This window comes from Magallana gigas, chromosome 1 (assembly GCF_963853765.1).
Source record: "Magallana gigas chromosome 1, xbMagGiga1.1, whole genome shotgun sequence".
Taxonomy (NCBI): domain Eukaryota; kingdom Metazoa; phylum Mollusca; class Bivalvia; order Ostreida; family Ostreidae; genus Magallana; species Magallana gigas.
The window spans coordinates 13261250-13283027 of record NC_088853.1 but is presented as its reverse complement, the minus strand read 5'-3'; the positions used below and the strand labels follow the sequence as shown (position 1 = coordinate 13283027).

The following is a 21778-nucleotide window of genomic DNA, read 5'->3' as shown; positions in this document are numbered from 1 at the left end:
ATAGTGATTTTCAACAAAATTTTATATGAGTTAGAGTTACTAAAAATATATAAATATCAATCAAAAAACTAACATAAAAATCGAATTAGATTTTTAGTAGGGACCATTTCAAAATACGTTTGTGTTACTTCTCTTTTTCAATTGAACATAATGGAAAAAAGCGTTCTTGTGGGAGACAATTTTTTAAAAAACGTTCTGCAATAGATGTTTCTATCCAAATTAAAATATGACACTTATATGATAATTTTGAATTAATATCATTAAGAAAATATGTCATAGACTTCGTTTTGACGGGGGCACATGCCTAAGTGCGGTTTGTCATCATTTTTCATAAATTTGTCATAAAAAGTACTGCGCAAACTCTAAGAAAAAGTTCATGTACATTATTTTGAGGTTGATTTATTATATATATATTATATATAATTTAATTTATAAAGCGCACAATTTTACAAATAAAAATGCAATCAATGGCGCTGCACACACAAATAAAATACATAGATTTATTATACATGCAGAATTTAAAATGTTGTCTAAGAAGAGTTCACAGTTTTTTTTTGTTGGTTTTTCTTTTTTGTTTCCCCCCCCCCCCCCCCCTTACTACACATAGTAATTAAAAAGCACACTTATAATAAAATGCCTTTAGCTGGCGCTTAAAAGTAGTAAAATCACGAATAGTTCTCATGTCTGTCGGCAATTCATTCCAAACGGTCGGTCCTGAAATTTATGGAGGGTAATCGTGTTCAAAAATCCAGACATGTAAACTTGTAAATCCGAATATGCAATCGTGTTAATGTGTGAGCCTGAGCATGAATATGTGCAATTCTGATCGTGTAACCTATAAAACTCGGGCATAAACACGTGTAAGATTTGACTCAGTTCCTTCGCATGATGCACATTTTGCAACTTTATTGTTTACATTAGTTAATTAAACCTTCAATTTTGCACACTTTCAATCCGTAGTTTCTGCGTTTGTAACGTCAGGCTCGGCAATAGCACATCTGACATGATACAAATTGACAAATGTAAAGTCTACAAGTTTGTCGAATTTTGACATGACCTTATATGGAAACAGTGACGTTACTGATAGAAAAAGGCTAGCTGCAGGTAAAGGCATGCCGTAATCGCCGGAATAGGGACGGAATAAATAAAAAAAAAAATTAGGTAAGCATATAATCATATTATCTCTGGATAACATTTCATAGAATATCATTTTTCGGAAAATTAAATAATGAGATTGGTGTACATTTTATCAAGAGAATGTATAAAAGATGCGAGTAAAGAATTCGATCGGCTTCAGATATCCTCTTAGAACGGAAAAAAATTACATTTAATTAATGACTTTGTTTGAATACACATGTATAAAGATATATACGCATTTTTATTCATAGGCGTCTGAACCGGGAGGGGGGGGGGCGGGGGAGGGGGGGGGGGAACTTAGCCCCCCCCCCCCCCCCACTTTTTTGCCAAGTTAGACCTAACCATTAGGAACATAGCAACAGGGAGGATTCAACCCCCCTACTTTTTCCTCGCAACAAACAAAATTGTTCCTTAAAAGACCTTAAAGAGAATGAAATATTAATAGTGATATTGAAAATTAGAGTCATAGTAGGTATACTAGCACACCCCACCACCACTACCACCACGACGGATTAGGAATTTCATGATTTGGGGGGAAAATTGGGCAGGTAAGAATGGATTTATTGGTATACCCTCCCCCCACGGATTAGAATTTTCATGATTATGGGAATTCTTGTCACTATTTTTCATGATTAGTTTAGCCCCCCCCCCCCCTTCATTTGCTTCCGACGTCACTGTTATTAAAGTACATGCAACAAATTGTTAAAGTATAGGCCTCGGCTGAATTAAGAAAATATCTCCAAATGCATCCTTATCGCTACCAAAAAGTTGTGACAAGACCCCCCCCCCCCCCCCCCCCCCCACGCGAAAAATTACACGGGGTCCGTCAGCTGAGTTGCAAAGTTATCGATAAGAAAAACAAACTATTTAAAGACATTGGTTTTGAGATTGTGATTACCCCGTTATATGAGACATAAGAAGCGACACCCTCTTTAAAAAAAATGAATAAAAATTCCAAAGATAAGGTTAACTGTCGTGAAATTTAAATGTGTATAAATTATTTTTAGAAATGTTTCTTTGCATTGTCGGCAATATATAGGGAAAAAACCTATCATGCAGGTAAAAATTGACATTTTTAAAAATTATTTTAAGCAATTATTACGGGATTGAGTATTACGTCCTGAATGTCGGTTCAATACAGACTCACTTTGTGAAGTTGGCTGATAAAAATTTTCTGGAGAGCTAGTATAATACAGCTTTACAGCCACTTGTGAACTACCTGCAGGTTTGTAGCTCCCTGTCTAAAAATACAGATGAACGATCTTTGAGCTACAGTGCCTCCCATAGTAAAACTTCAATTTACGGCGCACAAAAAATATGCGCTAGTTTTTTTTATTATTATTGAAGATTGTGTTATTATTTGTCTTTCACTTACACAACAACAAAAAGTATAAATACATGTAAAGTAACATAAATTTTTCCGCGAAAAATTACCAAATCCTTGCAGGTCGTTTATTCTAACTAATTCAGAAAAATAACAAGAGTAAAAATGGGGTACTCTATATGCAATGTTTTTGCCCAAAATGACTAAGTTCAACAGCTGATATTTTTATAAATTATCAGAAATCAAAATCCTAGCAATTTGCATACTTCTGATATATACGTATAAATGATCTGCAAAAGAACAACTTCCTATCTTGAAAACTGTTCGATTTTTTTTAGAGATATAAGATATTATGCATTTCCTTTATAATTCCATGAGAATTATATTACGGAAATTAGCGCATTCGTCACATCAGCAACAATTTTTTTTTCTACATGAACCTCTTCCTGTTTGGTCCAGTTTCAATCATACCTCAATTTTTTTTTCTAAAAATAATACCGGTGTTTTCGATAGAAAAGGTGTCGTTCATTAAAAGCTTATTGCAACAGTTTAGCTGAATATTATGTTTATTTTTCGTTCATTCCGGTCCGGCGGTTACTGCCTGCCTTTTCCCGCAGCAAGGCAGTTGCCATATAAGGTCATGTCAAAATTCGACAAACTTGTAGACTTTACATTTGTCAATTTGTATCATGTCAGATGTGCTATTGCCGAGCCTGAAGTTACAAACGCAGAAACTACGGATTGAAAGTGTGCAAAGTTGAAGGTTTAATTAACTAATGTAAACAATAAAGTTGCAAAATGTGCATCATGCGAAGGAACTGAGTCAAATCTTACACGTGTTTATGCCCGAGTTTTATAGGTTACACGATCAGAATTACACATATTCATGCTCAGGCTCACACATCAACACGATTGCATATTCGGATTTACAAGTTTACATGTCTGGATTTTTGAACACGATTACCCTCCATAGAAATTGCGAATGATCTGGCAGCAAAGGTTTTGCGTTTGACGGCAGGAACATTTAGTGTTTTAGCGACACTACTTATGGAGCGAATGCTATATGGTGACTCTCGTATACTTAGCATTTCTCTGAGGTATATTGGGCTTTCACTATCGTTCAGGCACTTATAAACAACACACGCGATTTTAAATCTAATTCGAAAGTAGACGGGTAACCAGTGTAATCGCTTAAGAGCCTCTGTAGAGCTATCAGTCGACTTCCACTTCAGCACAAGTTTAGCAGCGCGATTTTGCAATAACTGCAACCTTTTGATGGTACATTCCGGCAATCCGTACAGGACACTGTTGGCATAGTCCAGATGGCTAGTAACTATAAGGACTGTACTATTTGCTTGCAGGAGTCGACAGTAAGGTATTGGCGATTATTACCTAATCAAAGGGATTTTGTTGTTCTATTACAAATTAAATATTTGTGTCTATTTTGAACTGCCGGTCAATAGACTGCGATCTATTAGACCGCCGGTCAATAGACTTCGATCTATTGGACCGCCGGTCAATAGACTGTGATCTATTGGACCGCCGGTCAATAGACTGTGATCTATTGGACCGGCAACGTATATCAGAACGCATGTATGTTATGATGTTACATTCTTTCTCAGGGAGTGTATATTACTTTAAATAGACGCTGTTTTAGTACTTGGTGAAACCAAATTCAATGTTATCAAAATGGAGTTTCAAATAATCGACAGTTTTAAAGCCTCACAAAAGGTAAAAAACTATTAAAAATCTAATGAGTTGAAGACTCCTCCTTTTTTGTGTAAACTAATACACAATTAAATTGAGATGTTGTAATGCATGCAACAAGTTTGGTGCATGTAAAAGATGAAAAAAATCTTAGTATATTGCATAATGGCACGAAAACCTTCTGCAATATGCCAATTGTAAACCCGGAAAACTAAAAAAGGAATTAGGTAATAAAACAATTATTTAATGCTTGAAAAGTCAATAGACCAGAATTTTTTCCCTTGGTGCAGGGAACAGCTCAGTATGATCTATTGCCCTCGGCCGTTGGCCTCGGGCAATAGATCATACTGAGCTGTTCCCTGCACCTCGGGAAAAATATTCTGGTCTATTGACTGCTCAAGCATTAAATAACTGTATAATATTATTGATCAAGAACAAATTCAAGGATATCGTTTTGCATTTTTCGCTGACAAATTTCTTGAACGTTAAATGTTCATCTAGATAACAACCGAGATACTTGATACACACAGATGAATTTACACTAGCACCCACAACATTAATGGAAGTGGAAGAAGACAAAGATAGCATCTGCGGACTTCCAAATAACACAAATTCAGTTTTACTTGAGTTAAGTTTCAGCCTGTTAAGATTCATCCAGTCATTGATATTAACTAAGACGTTCTCTAAATTTGTTATTACATGTTTTTCATCTGCGATTGCCTTTGGATTAAAACTATCATATGCGGAGTGGTCATCGGCATAACCTAGTAATAAGACCCCCGAGTCTTTGATAAACTGTTGTAGAGTACTTGCGTATACAGTGTAGAGCACAGGTCCACATATACTGCCTTGTGGGACTGAAAAGTCCAGGCATCTAGGCTGAGATTTAGACGTATTAATATGCACTTCCGCCCTCCTTGAGGAAAGGTACGATTGAAACCAATCAAGTGCTGACTCGGACACTCCGAAGGTAATTTGTAATACTTTACTAAGTATGGAATGGTCAACCGTATCGAATGCAGCTGAAAGATCTAATGCGACTAAGGCGGTGACTTCCTGCCTCTCCATTTTCCACAGAATGTCTGATGATAATTTTGGTAGGGCTGTTTCGGTACTGAACCCCCTTCTATATGCACTTTGATAATCCGGTAGTAGCTTATTCGATTCGAGAAATTTCATAAACTGATTTAAAGCACACTTTTCGACAATTTTTGAGAGGTAACTTAAATTACTCACCGGACGATAATTTTTCAAAATTGCATCCAAACCTTTCTTTTTCAATAGGGGTCTAATAATTGCTGTTTTCCATTCATTTGCAAAAACACCCAATGTTAGGGATTTATTAACTATTGAAGTAATTGTTGGCAATAACACCTCAGAAAATTGCTTGATCAGTTTTGATGGGATTGGGTCAGTTGGGCAGGTAGTGGACTTTGAGTTTTTGATCACACCTAACACATCTTCGTCAGATACTGAATCAAAATGTTTAAAGTCGTTTGTGCACTTAGATCCAAGATTTGGGTCAAATTTTTCAAAATTATCTAAAGTTTTGCGAATGGTTAGAATTTTATCCATAAAAAATGAACTAAATTCGTCTGCTAGTGATTCGTCGCTTGTGCATGGGATTGCTATTAGTTCTACCTATCAATCCAAACACAAGTTTATACATTTTAGATGCATCTTTTCCACACTCAGTAATGTTCGAATTGATATGCTTGTATTTGTTGTATCTGAGATGTTTTCTATAGGCCCGTTTGGCACATCGGAAGGCGTGGTCATTGTCCGCAGTCTTGTTTCCTCTCCATCTTCTCTCCGCTGACCTGCAGCGCGTCTTCAGACGACATGATTCCTCTGTAAACCATGGTAACGTCGGTCGGATCGTAACTAATTTCTCTTTTTCAGGAGCATGTTTGTCCAAGATATTTCGGAGTTCAGAATTGTAAAATTTTGCTAAATCGTCCAACTTTTCATGTTTGGTTGCATTTTGATTGAATTGGACGAGATCGTTAATAAATTGTGTTGAATTTATGGCACTGATTTTCCGAACAAAACAACTATCAGAGTATGCTTAACATTTGTGTATGATAAATTTGTTATAAAACGTACTGCGCAAACTCTAAGAAAAAGTTTATGTGCATTATTTAAAGGTTGATTTATAAAACAAAACAACTATCAGAGTATGCTTAACATTTGTGTATGGTAAAATACTTTTAAAAAACTTAAGCACAGGGGCGGTTTAACTCTATTTTCAATACGAGTATTGAAGCGGATCGTAATGTAAATGAATTGTTCACTGACTCAAAATCTGTGAACTATAACCTATGTAGATGGTTGCAATATACTTTGAACTGATATAAATCTGACCACAGTACTTAACATCCCTTAAAGATATTTTGTGCATGTTAATTAGATAATGTTGAAAAGCACATTTTAGCATGTTTAAGGTCAGCCACTACTTGCGCTACATAAAGTGTGTATTAATGACGTTGAACAGCTATATATTGCGTCATAAGCGATTTTTCACTGACTTTTAGTAATTGTGATGTAATATTGAGAAATCGATGTTCGTAACAATCGCTCCTTTTAGCTGCGCGATATATCTGCGCAAATGGAATTGGGTCCGTCGTCCTAAAGTTTATAATTGTTTTCTTTCACCAAATTGTTACCAAACAGAGTAGCGCTATGGGTTAGAACGTTAACTACGGATATGTAAGTCACCAATTGGAATCCCGCAAGGTCTTTTATTATTTTTACATTTCCCCCAAAATTTAAACATAGTCTTTTAAAATCAAATGTTTGAAGGTATTTTAATGACGATATATCTTTTCCACATTGATATCGACAGGTGTCTCATGCTACTTTAAGAAGGAAATGTGTGGGATCACTCTTCATTCTTCAAATGATTATAATGAATCATCTATTGGAAATTGTCCCGGGACAATATCTTGGATTGCCTCCACCCAGTTTCCAATGAAAATATTAAACAGTGTTTACAAAGAAAATAAACACTTAATCGGTCTAAAAAAGTCAGTAAAGAACAAAGCTCATATTTTGGTATTTGTGATTTTAAAAAAAATGTTGATATAACCTCAGAACGCACTTTGAAAAAAAAATATAAAGTGTTTTTTTTTTTTTTCAAAGTGCGCGGCCACAAGGCTACAAGGTACCTTTGGTATAGGGACCGTAGCAAGATATATTTAAAATGGACTGTAGAAGCAGACATCAATCTCAATTGGAGTTGAAACTTCAGAGTTCAAACACAATTGAAAATCCTCTCGACACTCACAAACATTTTACGCGATAAAAGTCGGACGCACACATTTCTGCACATGCACGTACAATTACCCAAAACTCATGGATGATTTTACATTAGTAGATATACATTATATTTTCTCCATTATTCAGTGTATTATTATTCACTACCAGTCCACGCAACCCATGTATATAATAAAATATTGACATTTCCAATTGTCTTTGTCTGATAACATTACGAATCAATAAGCCCAATAATTTCACGACAGAAGATCGACACACAATGGGCGTGTCTCATGGCATAACCGAAGAACGGTATTGGTTGCGCTGCGCCTCGAGGTAATACATAGCATATGCTACATGAAAAACTAGTGGTTTTTAAATGTTGTATTCAAGTGTAAAAATTAGAAATAATATAAATAAAAGTAATGAGGAATCATTCTTTGAATATTATGAGATGATAATTTCGATTAGAGCGTGGTCAAATCCAATAAAACCCTTCGGGCTTAATTGGATTTGACCACGCCCCTACCAAAATTACCAACCCATCATACTCAAAGAATGATTCCTTATTCCTTAAATATATCGAGGAGGAATAGCAAGTTCCTTAGGAATTTAACAGGTCAGAATAAAGCTTATACTGAAAGACACGAAATCTAATTGGCTTGTAAAAGATGAAGTACTTCATCCATTTAAGAAAAATAGTATAAGGTTATAATAATAATAGAATGCAGTTATTGACCAAATAAAGAAAATGACACATGAGTTCAAAGTCAAAACTCAAAAATAACGACAAGACAATCAGTACGAAGATTTTAAGTAGATCGATAATACACATTCATAAAAAGTATAATATACACTTATAAAAAATTATGTCCATAGGACATCTTTGAGAAACGGTATATAATACTTAGAATATCTTTCATAGAATGTGTATAGTCATCTAATGCTTAAAAGACTAACCGTTATAATGCGTGAAATATAAAGAAAAAGAAGACATCAAACGTCTAGCTAAAAGACCAACACTATTTTAAAGGGCATGCATCAACTTTAAGATTAAACAAAGAGTGAGTACATATGTGCGTATTATTTTTTCAGATTTTATTTCCCAAGAACAACAAAAACCAACAAAAGTAACAAAACACAAAAAGAGAACCAAGTGAAGTTTCACCTCATCTTAGAAGGATGAAAAGTCAAGGAGAGACTCGGGTTTTACTCATCCTGTTCCCGCTGGCGGGAGGTGGCGTCACTAACAGAAAAAATCAAACATGATTGGATATAATTATTCCGAATTCTGTGGTTTCATTCATATTCCTAGACTTCTATTTTCGAGGATCTAGTGTAACGATACTAAAATTTATGGCCTTTTAATAATGATTATTAAATACATGGATAAACTCAACAACAAAATGTACGAAAACTGGGTTCCCACAAATTTTGGTAAAACCACAGAATTTTGTTTAGTGAAGTTTAGCTTACATCACTTGTATATTATATTGTGATAATGCGGAAGTAGGACTTACTGCCACAAATGCTGTAATCACAAATCATACAAAAGGTCACGGGGTCAAAGCTACCACACGGTCCAGGACAGCTTGGTGGGAACCCAGGACAACCTGAAACAAATCATGGGAGTAGAGCTGATCATAAAAGAAATTGTTAAATATAACAAGGTCCTAGATTGGCTTTCTGAAACGAACATTTATAATGACGGTGTTTTATTCAACAGCAACAAACATACCCGTATTGTGTTAGAAACAAGTCACTAACTCTAAGCCATGTGATATTATGGGGCCCATAGATCAGATTTGTCTAATAACCAGTCAAAACTAGCGATTAATATGTGCACATGATGCCTTTTTGACTAGTGTTATGCCTTGAACTACCAGGATTTCATATGACAACTACTGAGACGTACCAGTTGTTGTTGATGGCGTTGTTGTCGTTGGCGATGTTGCTGATTTAGTGGACTGTGACGGAGGTAGGGTTATTTTTTGAGTTGACGCTAAAGACGGAGGGAGAGTAATCTTGGGAGTAGGCTTCGTTATTGTAGATGGCTTCTTTGTAGTCACTGTTGTTTTAGCGTTCGTGGTAGTCGTCGTCGGTGTTGTAGTAGTGGTCGGTGTTGTTGTAGAAGTGGGTGTTGTTGTGGTAGTCGGTGTTGTACTTGTAGTCGGTGTTGTTGTGGTAGTCGGTGTTGTACTTGTAGTCGGTGTTGTTGTGGTTGTCGGTGTAGTTGTGGTAGTCTGTGTTGTTGTTATCGGTGTTGTTGTAGTTGTCGGTGTAGTTGTTGTAGTAGGTGTTGTTGTGGTAGTCGGTGTTGTGGTAGTCGGCGTTGTTGTAGTCGTTGTCGGTGTTGTAGTAGTAGTGGGTGTTGTTGTAGTTGTTGTCGGTGTTGTTGTGGTTGTCGGTGTAGTTGTGGTAGTCTGTGTTGTGGTTGTCTGTGTTGTTGTGGTTGTCGGTGTTGTTGTGGTTGTCGGTGTTGTTGTGGTAGTCGATGTTGTTGTGGTAGTCGGTGTTGTGGTAGTCGGCGTTGTTGTAGTCGTTGTCGGTGTTGTAGTAGTAGTGAGTGTTGTTGTTGTTGTTGTCGGTGTTGTTGTTGTTGTCGGTGTTGTGGTAGTGGGTATTGTCGTAGTTGTAGACGGTGTTGTTGTGGTAGTCGGTGTTGTTGTGGTAGTCGGTGTTGTTGTGGTTGTCGGTATTGTGGTAGTTGTCGGTGTAGTTGTGGTAGTCGGAGTTGTTGTGGTTGTCGGTGTTGTGGTAGTTGTCGGTGTAGTTGTGGTAGTTGTGGGTGTTGTTGTGGTTGTCGGTGTTGTGGTAGTTGTCGGTGTAGTTGTGGTAGTTGTCGGTGTAGTTGTTGTGGTTGTCGGTGTTGTGGTAGTTGTCGGTGTTGTAGTAGTCGTCGGTGTTGTTGTAGTAGTCGGTGTTGTTGTAGTAGGTTTTGTTATTTGATTTCCTACAAAAAGGTTTGTGGGTACAGTTTAAGGGTGAAGGATAAGGCTTAGCAAGGATTTGTAAGGTTTTATTAAGTATTCAAAACAGACAACGCTTAATTGATGCATTGTACATTTAAGAACGTGACTCTATGTGTTTTACAATGCAAGGCATTTTTCATTCATTTACAATACACATGTTTGTTTGTTTTATAAATAATCATCATCGTACCGTTTGAGTCGCATGTACATTTATTACATCCATCTTTGGGATCGGTATAGTGACACTGTTTTGGACATTTCATAGACTCAGAAAACGTCAGACAGTTTGTTTCTGCTCCATGGTTTAAAACTTGTGGATACAAAACAAAACACCAAGCACGTAATGTTGTGGAAGCATCAATAAATATGGCATAAACATGAATTGTACGACCCGTGTTACTTAATATTGTGAATTGAATTGAATCGTAAATTTAAATATCCAATTTAATAATACAATTTATGAACACATAAGGTTATTTTCACTTATTAATTACTCGGCCATGTAGTCTGCAAAACAAAACCTCTCTTAATGCTTATCCTATAAATGAAAATCATCATCCGATGTTAAACATATATATTGTCGCATTGAAATAAAAAAAAAAGAATTTAGCAATTGCATAGCATATTTCTGCATTTTAAAGGGATATAACTTACATCCATTAATATTCATTGACCCTGGGCCCCCTGAAGCACAATGAGGACAGCCATCGTTTTCGAATTGAATCATAAAATGCAGATAATTCAAGGGTTTGTGCTTGCACTCTGTAAAACAAGCATTACGAATACCGTAGAATCTTTATGAGGACCCAATTTCATGGGCGCCCAATTTTGCATCCTTCCAAAAAACATTGCTTCGTTAAGATGCTATTTAGTTTACAAATATTGTGAATCTTCTTTATTTTGCCACTTTAACCTTGAATTTAAATCTAAGTCATTTTCTAAGTTCAAATGATACATGTATTAACGAGGCCGAGTACAGAACGAGTACGCACGCTTTCGCGCAGCGTTTCATTTGTATTGTGACGTCATCTTTTTGCTTTGTTGACGCCATGGCGGGATAGTTTCAACTGCAGATATTCAGCGAAATTTGTCGAAAATAACTCGTTTGAAGAGTAAAATTAAAGTTATATTGTGGAATAAAGATAAATGTCTCGAAGTATAAGCTATACTTGGGCTCGGGTCGAAATGGTGAAGAGGGTTCAGCAAGCCTAGCCCTCTGTCACGTTTTCTTAACCCGCCTAGATATAGCTTAATTCATATATTTCATGACAATAACCATATATTTTATATTAATGACCCTTAATATGTGATGTTATATATTTATTTATTACTTAAATATGTCTGAATGTTTTAATAATACCATATATATCACATTTTCCGCCTTTGTCAAATAAAAAATAGCCATTAACTGACAAATCTTGGAAATTGGGCATACAAAAATCAACTTTGATAAGACCCCTGGAACAAACCAGGAGGTAAACGTTTTTTTTTTATTTGACCATTTGATGCCTTTTGGCAATAACTTTAATATGTAGAACAGAAAAAGAAATCCCTAGGGCAGAAGTTTAAAAAATGTGCAAATTTGGTACATTGCAAGCAAAATCGCATAGGGTCCTATGTTAAAAATTAACACACTTTGAGATGACCCCTTAAACAAACGGTGTGGTAAATGTCTTATTTTTTTATCTTAAAATAATAATTACATCAGTAGTAATTCTTGTAAAAAATTTCATTCAAAAATCTAGGGCAGAAAAAATTAGACCCGGCCTCGTTAAGATATCGATGCTGAAGGTAAAATTTAAGTTCTTTGTAGTGCTACAAGAGAGAGAGAGAGAGAGAGAGAGAGAGAGAGAGAGAGAGAGAGAGAGAGAGAGAGAGAGAGAGAGAGAGAGAGAGAGAGTACATACTTAACTGTCCTTTCACTGTGTTGGTATAAGGGGCCATAGTTGTCGTTGTTAATTGATTGGCATTACCGCTACCTATTACGGGCAGAATTAAACCATGAAGAACTCGAACAACATCCATCAATAAAAATCAAATAACTAGAGCAAAGCTCGTTGCAAAGCAACGAGTGGGTCTTCCGTTAATGTCAGAAGTAAAGCTGGAAGTTCCTGTAAGAAGCAGAGCTCTTAAGCCAACAAAAAGAGTAACTAAAATAAAATATGAAAAATCGAATTATTCCTGGTACGACTTAACAAAATCCGAATGATTTTAAGTATGACTTAACAAAAACCTTTCCGATTTCAAGAACGACTTAACGAAAAAAATCCGAATCTGTTCAAGTACGACTTAGCAATAATTTTTGGTACGAGTTAATTTTATTTTGAACATTACGCTATTTTTTAAACCAAGGACGCGGAATCAATTTCCGGAAAACTAAATTTTTAAATCCCAATATTATTGTAATGCATCGTCCGATTTTAAAACGGATTTCAGTTTAAAATTAAGCATAAAAAAGCTTCTTTGTTGCTTCATGATTAATATCAAATTATTGGTGAGAAAAGAGTTATTATAAAAAGACTTAATAGCCATTCAGGCCCCTAATTTGAGGGGTCAGCCCCTTTTTCTTGATATCAAATAAAAGGTCTCGCTAATTTAAACATATTTTGTTCTTCAAGTGTTCACAAACTGTAAAACGTTATCGAGATATCTAAACAACTGTGTTTTAGGGGCTGACCCTTTAACCCCTTATAGGGGCCACTAACAACAACATTTTTTGTATCATTTTGTTAAGAACATTATTTTGAACAACTTTTGTTCTACATTACTTTTCAAAATATTTCTCCTTTTTCAGATATTAATGATCAAATTTTTCAACTTCTGGCCCCTTGAAACCCCTAATTACGTAACATATGACTTAGGTATGATACTGTGTAGATAAACAGCTGTACAATGAGCATTTTTGCTTCAATAAATAATAACAAAATATTTTTCAGTAAAGAGTTATGATAAAAAGACTTTAGAGCCCCCTTGGCCCCTAATATGAGGGCCAGCCCCTTTTTCTTGATATCAAATTAAAGGTCTTGCAAATATAAACATATTTTGTTCAACAAGTGTTTAGAAATTGTTAACCTTTCTCAAGATATCTGTATAAATGTGTTTTAGGGGCCGACCCTTTAACTCCTTACCGGGGCCATCAACAACAAATTTTTTAGTTTTCGTATTGTTGAGAACATTATTTTAAGCAACTTTTGTTCTACAGTGCTTTTCAAAATATTTCTCCTTTTTCTGATATTAATGATCAAATTTTTCAAATTCTGGCCCCTTGAAACCCCTAATTACGTAACATATGACTAAGGTATTGTACTGAATAGATAAACAGCTGTACAGTGAGCATTTTTGCTTCTATAATTAATAACAAAATATTTTTCAGTAAAGAGTTATTGTAAGAAGACTTTAGAGCCATCTTGGCCCCTAATTTGAGGGGCCAGCCCCTTTTTCTTGATATCAAATAAAAGGTCTTGCAAAATTAAGCAACTTTTGCATTACATGCCTTAACAAAATATTTATACATCAAAAGATATTACAGAAAATGTGCGAAAATTTCGTGAAAAAATTTGGTGCTAATTTTCAGGTTCAGACGAGCTTCGAGGCCTTGAGCAATTTTCATAATTGAAAGCATGGGGGTACATCTACATACATTCATCTACAATCCCTGAAAATTTCAGGCTTCTATCTTTATTAGTTTTGGAGGAGATGCGTGGACAAAATGACCCTTAAAAATTTACAAAATCGTCAATATCTGAAACCGGAAGTGACGTCATCATTTTAAAAATTTATAATATGTAGCACCGATCATGCTTTATCAGTCCTGAAAATTTTGTGCATATTGGTTGTATAGTTTTTGAGAAATAGCGCTCCAAAAAAGTCAGAAAAAGAAAAAAAAGAATAACTAGAGCAAAGCTCGTTGCAAAGCAACGATTGGGTCTTCCGTTAATGTCGGAACTAAAGCTGGAAATTCCTGTAAGAAGCAGAGCTCTTAAATCAATTACAAGAGTAACTAAAATATAAAAGATGAAAAAATCGAATTATTCATGGTACGACTTAACAAAATACGAATGATTTTAAGTACGACTTAACAAACACCTTTCCAATTTCAAGAACGACTTAACCAAAAAAAATCCGAATGTGTTTAAGTACGACTTAACAATTATTTTTGGTACGAGTTAATTTCACTTTAAACATTACGCTATTTTTTAAACCAAGGACTCGGAATCAAAATTTCCGGAAAAATCAATTTTTAAACCCCGATATCTCTGTAATGCATCGTCCGATTTTAAAACGGGTTTCGGTTTTTAATTAAGCTTAATAAAAGCTTTTTTGCTGCTTTAAGATTAATATCAAATTATTGGTCAGAAAAGAGTTATTATGAAAAGATTTAGTAGCCCTTCTGGCCCCTAATTTGAGGGGTCAGCCTCTTTTTCTTGATATGAAATAAAAGGTCTCGCTAATATTAACATATTTTGTTCTACAAGTGTTCATGAATTGTAAACCGTTCTCGAGATATCTGTACAAATGCGTTTTAGGGGCCGACCCTTTAACACCTTACCGGGGCCACTAACAGCAACATTTTTGGTATCATATTGTTAAGAACATTATTTTGAAGAACTTTCGTTCTACATTGCTTTTAAAAATATTTCTCCTTTTTCAGATATTAATGATCAGAGTTTTGAGTTCTGGCCCCTTGAAACCCCTAATTACGTAATATATGACTTAGGTATGGTAATGTATAGATGAACAGCTGTACAATGAACATTTTTGCTTCTATAATTAATAACAAAATATTGTTCAGTAAAGACTTATTGTAAGAAGACATTAGAGCCCTCTTGACCCCTAATTTGAGGGGCCAGCCCCTTTTTCTTGACATCAAATAAAAGGTCTTGTAAATATAAACATATTTTGTTTAACAAGTGTTCACAAAATGTTTACCGTTCTTGAGATATCTGTACAAATGTGTTTTAGGGGCCGACCCTTTAACTCCTAAATGGGGTCATAAACAAAAATATTTAAGGTAGCATATTGTACAAAACATTATTTTGAACAACTTTTGTTCTACATTGCTTTTAAAAATATTTCTCCTTTTTCAGATATTAATGATCAAAGTTTTGAACTTCTGTCCCCTTGAAACCCCTAATTACGTAATATATAACTTAAGTAGGTACTGTATAGATAAACAGCTGTACAATGAACATTTTTGCTTCTATAATTGATAACAAATTATTGTTCACTAAAAAGTTATTGCAAATATACTTTAGAGCCCTCTTGGCCCCTAATTTGAGGGGCCAGCCCCTTTTTCTTGATATCAAATAAAAGCCCGTGCAAATTGAAACAGCTTTTGCATTACATGTTTTAACAAAATATTTATACGTCAAAAGATATTACGGAAAATGTGCGAAAATTTTGTGAAAAAATTTGGTGCTAATTTTCAGGTTCAGGCGAGCTTCTAGGCCTTTCGCATTTTTCGCAATTGGAAGCATGGAGGGAAATCTACAGACATTCATCTACAATCCCTGCAAATTTCAAGCTCTTATCATGATTAGTTTCAGAGGAGATACGTGGACAAAATGACCCTTAAAAATTTACAAAATCGTCCATATCTGAAACCGGAAGTGACGTAATCATTTGAAATTTTAATAATCAGTAGCGACATTGATGCTTTATAACTCCTAAAAATTTGGTGTAAATCGGTTGAATAGTTTTTGAGAAATAACGCTCCAAAAAAGTCAGAAAAAGAAAAAAAAGTATAATAATAAAGAAAAAGAAACCGTAGAATAACAGAAGGGTTTTCCGTTGAAAACGGAAAACCCTAAATAAAGATGACCTATGACATTTATGTTATTAAGTTTTAACTAACTTCTACACAAAAACGAATGAAGCAATATACAAATTTATTGTTGCTATTTGTAAACTTTATTTAACTGCGCATACACACAAAAGTGTGTTTGAAAACTTTCTGTTACTATTTATAGCGTTACTTCTGCACGCAAAGAATGTAGGGGAAAACTTATTGTTGCTATTTATACCGTTACTTCTGCACGCAAAGAATGCGTGGAAAAATTGCTGTTTCTATTTATAACGCTACTATGGAACACGATGAATGCAGTGGGAAAATTATTACTTTTTACAGAAAACACATAAAAATGCAGTGAGTATGTTTTTGTTACTATTTATAAACTTGCCTGCGCACACAATACACCCAGTAGAAAAATCGTAGCTCATAGAACACATGAAGTTGACGGGGGCACATCTTCTCTGTCTGTTGATAGTGTAACCTGGATAAAGAATGCATTGAATTTTGATTAAACAATTCATACTTTTTTCAACGATGAGTATGATTGGTTACATGAGCTACTGTAAAAAAAAGTCAAACATTTAAAGCGTAACAGTTACTTTATAACTAGCATATAAATCTCATCATCCTAAAATGGCGTTAAATTTCATTTTTTTTTTCATGAATGAACGTACTGTATCTTCATGCTATTGATAGAAAATTAAATTATCCGCTTAAAATAAAGTTCTCCTTTCATTTTATTTTAAAATTTGAATAATTTATTATAACCTCTCTTTTAGAATAATAGTTTCTTCTCTCTCGATTGTTGCCAAAGACTTTTATTATTTTTATTAAGGGGTTCAAGCACCGATTTTCTTTATATTGCACTGATACACATTAATATTGAAAGTAACTAAATGGCATTAATCTGTTGCTAAGGTCAACCGTTGCCATGGTAACGGAGACTAAAAAATGGGAAAGTGGCAAAATCTTGTAACTTTAAAGTATTATAGAAAGTAATTGCGGTTATGTAATTAAGACATAGAGGATATTAAATCCACGATATGGTAAATTTTTAAACTGAATAAAAACATTGGTGGGCAAATCAAAATATGAAGAGTTAATGATAGTTTTCATTACGCATTACATTTTTTCCGGATCTTTTTTAAATACGATAGAGGTTACCATTAAACCAAACAATGTATAGCTCTTCTTAAAACATATTTATAATCTTTTTTTTATGTAAGAAAATTGACTCCTGTGCTAAAGGTACATATGTAACAAGGACAAAAATAAGAACACAAGAACCCCCCCCCCCCCCCCACCCCCAAAAACCTCCCCCCCCCAAAAAAAAAAAACCCAGTGTGATTCTATAAAAAGCAAAAGAACTAGTTCACCCCTGCGAATGTGTTCGGAATGTTTTTTTTATCGTTGCTAAGTAAGTAATAAATCCAGAGGTGCTCGAATGAAAGTTCACGAGACTTCACCGATATTTGTTCACTTCCTGTGAAATTTCGAGCGGAAGTATAAGTGTTCGGATAATATTCTCAAAATACGTAAGTACTGGTCGTTTTTCATATCACATCCTACTATGATTTATGTTAAAACAGGAAAAGCTTTCAAGATGTATGTCTTATTTTACCATCTAGCAGTTATTTATATTAAACGATAATATTCAGAACAGAGTTATCGTTCGTGTTCAAACTGGTTGAAAATATAACCATTGGGTTGCTTAATAAAATCATAGCCATGTTTGATGCTTGTGGTGTGCAATACCATGTTTTAAAAAAAAATAATGGGTGTCTGTTTTGCATTAAAACTTAGTATATCGAGCCATTTTCAAGGAACATTCTGCATAAAATGGTATAGTCTGTTTCACTATTGATGTTATTACTAGGTCAGGCGCGGATCGAAAATTAATCCTCAGGAGGGATCTATTTTAAACATGTTAGTTGTTGCAACAGCAAACAAAAACTAATTTTTGTATAGTCACATTTATTTCTAGAACACATTTTATTCACCAATTAATGAAGATAAAGTTTAAAATCAATAAACCTCTAGATTTTATATTTGACTACTATATTAAGAACCTAGATACATGTACTGTGAAATAGACTTTATACACGAGGTACGATTTTTACTGCGAAACTGAAAGGGTCAAATAAAACCACGTGGTCTAAAATTTGAATGACAATAACATTCGCAGGGGTGTAGTTCGTCTAAAGACAAATTAGAATCATTCTTTGATGCAATTTTTTTTAAAAACACGCTTAGCTTTAATATCAAATGCATTTAGGCATTATTCAGTATCGTTAAAAAGTATATCAAAATTCGGAGGTTTTAAAAATTATTAGCCTTGTTACTAGTTGACGAATTTCAATTTTAATGTTTTTTCTACTTTGTTGCCAAGCTATAAAAACAGATTGGAATATGTCTATTGAAAGATATTCATGTGTGAATAAACTGAAAAAAAAATGGCATGAATACATGTACATACTTACGTACTAATGAGTTTGAAGAAAAAAGATTTAAACCAAAACACATCAAAGCTCACCTTGTGAAATTGAAAATAGCGTTAAACAGACAAGGAAAATCGGGAGATATTTGGTGGACATGCTGATGGTTACTCCCTGCTATCTTTGGCGTGGTGCGGTCTTTGTTGACTGGTCCCCAACTGGCTTGTTCCTTCCTTCTGATAGGAATACAGGTGCTGGGTTAAATACACGACATTCCATGGGGGTATACAGTGCGTGAGGTGTTCAGTGATAGGAAAACCAGATTACGCCAACAGTGGACATGTTTTGGAGAGGTGATCACCGGAACAATATAGATAAAAGGTGATACTAAAAATGGAAATTGTGCAAAGGAAGACGGTGCGGGTCATTACGGGTTATTCAGATTAAAATTGTCGATTTTTAGATTACATTAATCTCGTTGAGAGGAAAGGCTTTGTTTACGGACGGAAAATCACCATTTTCAAAGACTGAATATTTATTTGTGTTTTTTTTTAATTATTGAATTATAGAATATGATAAAAGAAATAAATTTTAAAATTGTATAATGGACCTAATGGTTACTATGTATTTGTTGACTATTGAAGTAAGCCTTTTAGAGACTCCAAATTACAAAATAGTAGTAATAATATATAAGTTCTTAATGATAATTATTGAATTTGGAGTTAGATGGGCTCAATTTTTTCATTTTCATTTCTATGAAGAATGTCTTAGATTATGACTTGTATCCTGTTATATCCGGAATGTTTACATGCTCGGTTCTATATGTTGTTGATGTCATGCGCATTAATACATAATAATAAAGTAGTTCCAAGATGGCAGCCTCTGTGTATTCCATGTGTTATAGTGCTAGGGCGAATATGTAACATATTGGCGACGAGGATAAACTCCGGTAACCTCAAATTTTTCCAAATTGTCTGTTTCTAACCTGTCCCATTTGAGCAGTACTTCACGGTGAATGAGATAGATCCTGAAAAAAAAGTACCGTCTTTATTATGTCTCATCGGTGGACGATTATATTCTCTCCTGCGGGACTTGACTTTTCCTGATAAACCAGCTGAGAAGACTTATCAGGACTTGGTAACATTACTCAACAGCCATTTGTCCCCTAAGCCCATCAAAACAGCAGAACGCTTTCGTTTCGATAAAAGAGACCAGAAGGAAGGAGAAACAATAACGGAGTATGTAGCTCAGTTAAAGAAACTCTCGATTTATTGTGATTTTAATGCTTCGCTAAATGAAAAGTTGAGGGATAGAGTGGTATGTGGTATAAGACACCCTCACATTCAAAAGCGCTTGCTGTCAGAGAAAGACTTGACATTTGAAAAAGCTATGGAGATCAGTGTGGCAATGGAGGCGGCAGCTAAGGATGCAACATAATTAGTACAGGCTAGGAATCGGACAGATACAGGAGTGTCTTAAAAAGTATAAGTTTGGGTGTAGTGAAGTACCTTAAAGGAGGTTGATATATATAAACTGATATAAAAGATTACGACCATACAGCCGTAAAGACAATTTACATCTTTAGCCAGTTAATTTTTTTTTCATTACAAGACATTTGTTCTTACTGTTGTTTGAGGTCTCGGTTCCTTTGATGACGTCATCGGAACAGATGCAAACTTGACAAAAATGGTCGTCCAACTTGAGGCAGCTAGAAGCACAGTTTCGAACTTTTTCTGTTATTCTGCAAACTGCAAGTAATATTAAGAGAGAGTGTATAAAGGTTGAGAGAGAGAGAGAGAGAGAGAGAGAGAGAGAGAGAGAGAGAGAGAGAGAGAGAGAGAGGGTTTTACCAGAGTTGGTTGCTGAGGATGTCGTGTCGTGTTTTGCGCTGGTTGTTGGTGTAGGTTGGGTGGAGGCTTGGTCTGTCTGTGTGTCTGTACAGACACATACCGGACACATACTACTGTCCAATGTAATACAGCGACTCGGACATCTTACATCCAGAGGGACACAACCTGAAAACCAAAGAAATTCCGTATGTCCGGTTATTTTGCCGACCATATAATTTCTCGCTTTTTTACGTTCACATTGATATTGCAAAAATACGATATGCAGAAATGCTTGCTTGCTATATAAAACCAGACTTAATCCTTAAAAAACATTAATCATATTAACATGTTTCGTGAAATAAGAAGATTTCAAAAAAGATGTTCATTATCAATTTATCGAAATGAAAACAAAAATCATTTTTGAACACACTGTGTTAGTTCACAGCTGGACTGGTATAATATTTTTGGCACTTTGCGCACTAGTTGATCGATTGTGAATGGAACAGTTAGAAAATCTTTTCATTCTCAGGTGGCTTTAAATCGCCATGGTTTAGACACTTCGACATACTGTTAAATTATAATCACCAAATGAATATTTAATAAAAATCTCCATTCATCTACCATAACCTTTTGTCAAAAGGTCTCAGACTTATATAGAGTTTGGTGGATATCAACTGGTCTTTTATTAACCCAAAGCGAAATTCATTTTTTTCCTCATTAATGAAATAACATTGAAGCATACATATATTATATACATTTATGTCACATTACATACTTTAATCTACCAAAAGCAGGATCTAAAATTCACAAAATAATGTTTGGAATCATAAATCGTACTTATGGCCGAATTGTGTGTCTCGTTTTGTTGCTCTGCCCAGCTGCAAACAGGACATTTAGAAACAGGGTCTGTCACTTGACAATCAGCGAGACAGGATGAGCCCAAATCCAGGCAGTCTGAAATACAATTACATGTATAGCTTAACATTTATTTTGGTCGACCAGTTAAAATTTCGTGGTCGTCGACCTTGGGCCTAAATATGTCAGAGGTAATTTCGTAGGAGCTCACCTTTACTATTTGAACCCTTCATGGATTCTGTTGGTTTGGTAGTTGGGACGTCACTTGGGCGTATCTCAACTATTTTCTGGAAATACGACGTCAATCCGGTAGCGGATGACCCAGCGACATTTTTATCGCTTATACTGCTGTTCAATAGCAATACTTTTTCTGGTTTAATTTGACCCTCAGGTTTCTCTATTTGATGACCCTGACCTGCGAAGGATTCTTCATTGTGACCTTTGTTGACCTTTGCGGCTTAACTGTACAGAAC

At 35.0% G+C, this 21778-nt stretch overlaps 1 protein-coding gene across 3 annotated transcripts; it reads right to left on the bottom strand.

The window, feature by feature from the left end:
* Nucleotides 1-8504: 8504 nt before the first annotated feature.
* LOC105345746 (GATA zinc finger domain-containing protein 14) lies at nt 8505-19173 on the bottom strand. 3 transcript variants are annotated; one of them, XM_066083481.1, is made up of 9 exons: nt 18720-19173; nt 16571-16667; nt 12303-12370; nt 11050-11157; nt 10586-10705; nt 9646-10376; nt 9339-9609; nt 8944-9036; nt 8505-8669 (listed from the first exon to the last, which is right to left on the bottom strand). In XM_066083481.1, the coding sequence occupies exons 1-9, from the start codon at nt 18778-18780 to the stop codon at nt 8614-8616; spliced, it is 1605 nt and encodes a 534-aa protein (XP_065939553.1). In that variant the 5' UTR covers nt 18781-19173; the 3' UTR covers nt 8505-8613. The 3 variants fall into 3 exon arrangements, with proteins under 3 accessions (XP_065939553.1, XP_065939559.1, XP_065939555.1); XM_066083487.1 differs by lacking the exons at nt 8505-8669; nt 8944-9036; nt 12303-12370; nt 16571-16667; nt 18720-19173 and having other exon boundaries at nt 9362-9609; XM_066083483.1 differs by lacking the exons at nt 8505-8669; nt 8944-9036; nt 12303-12370; nt 16571-16667; nt 18720-19173 and having other exon boundaries at nt 9362-10376.
* Nucleotides 19174-21778: the final 2605 nt, after the last annotated feature.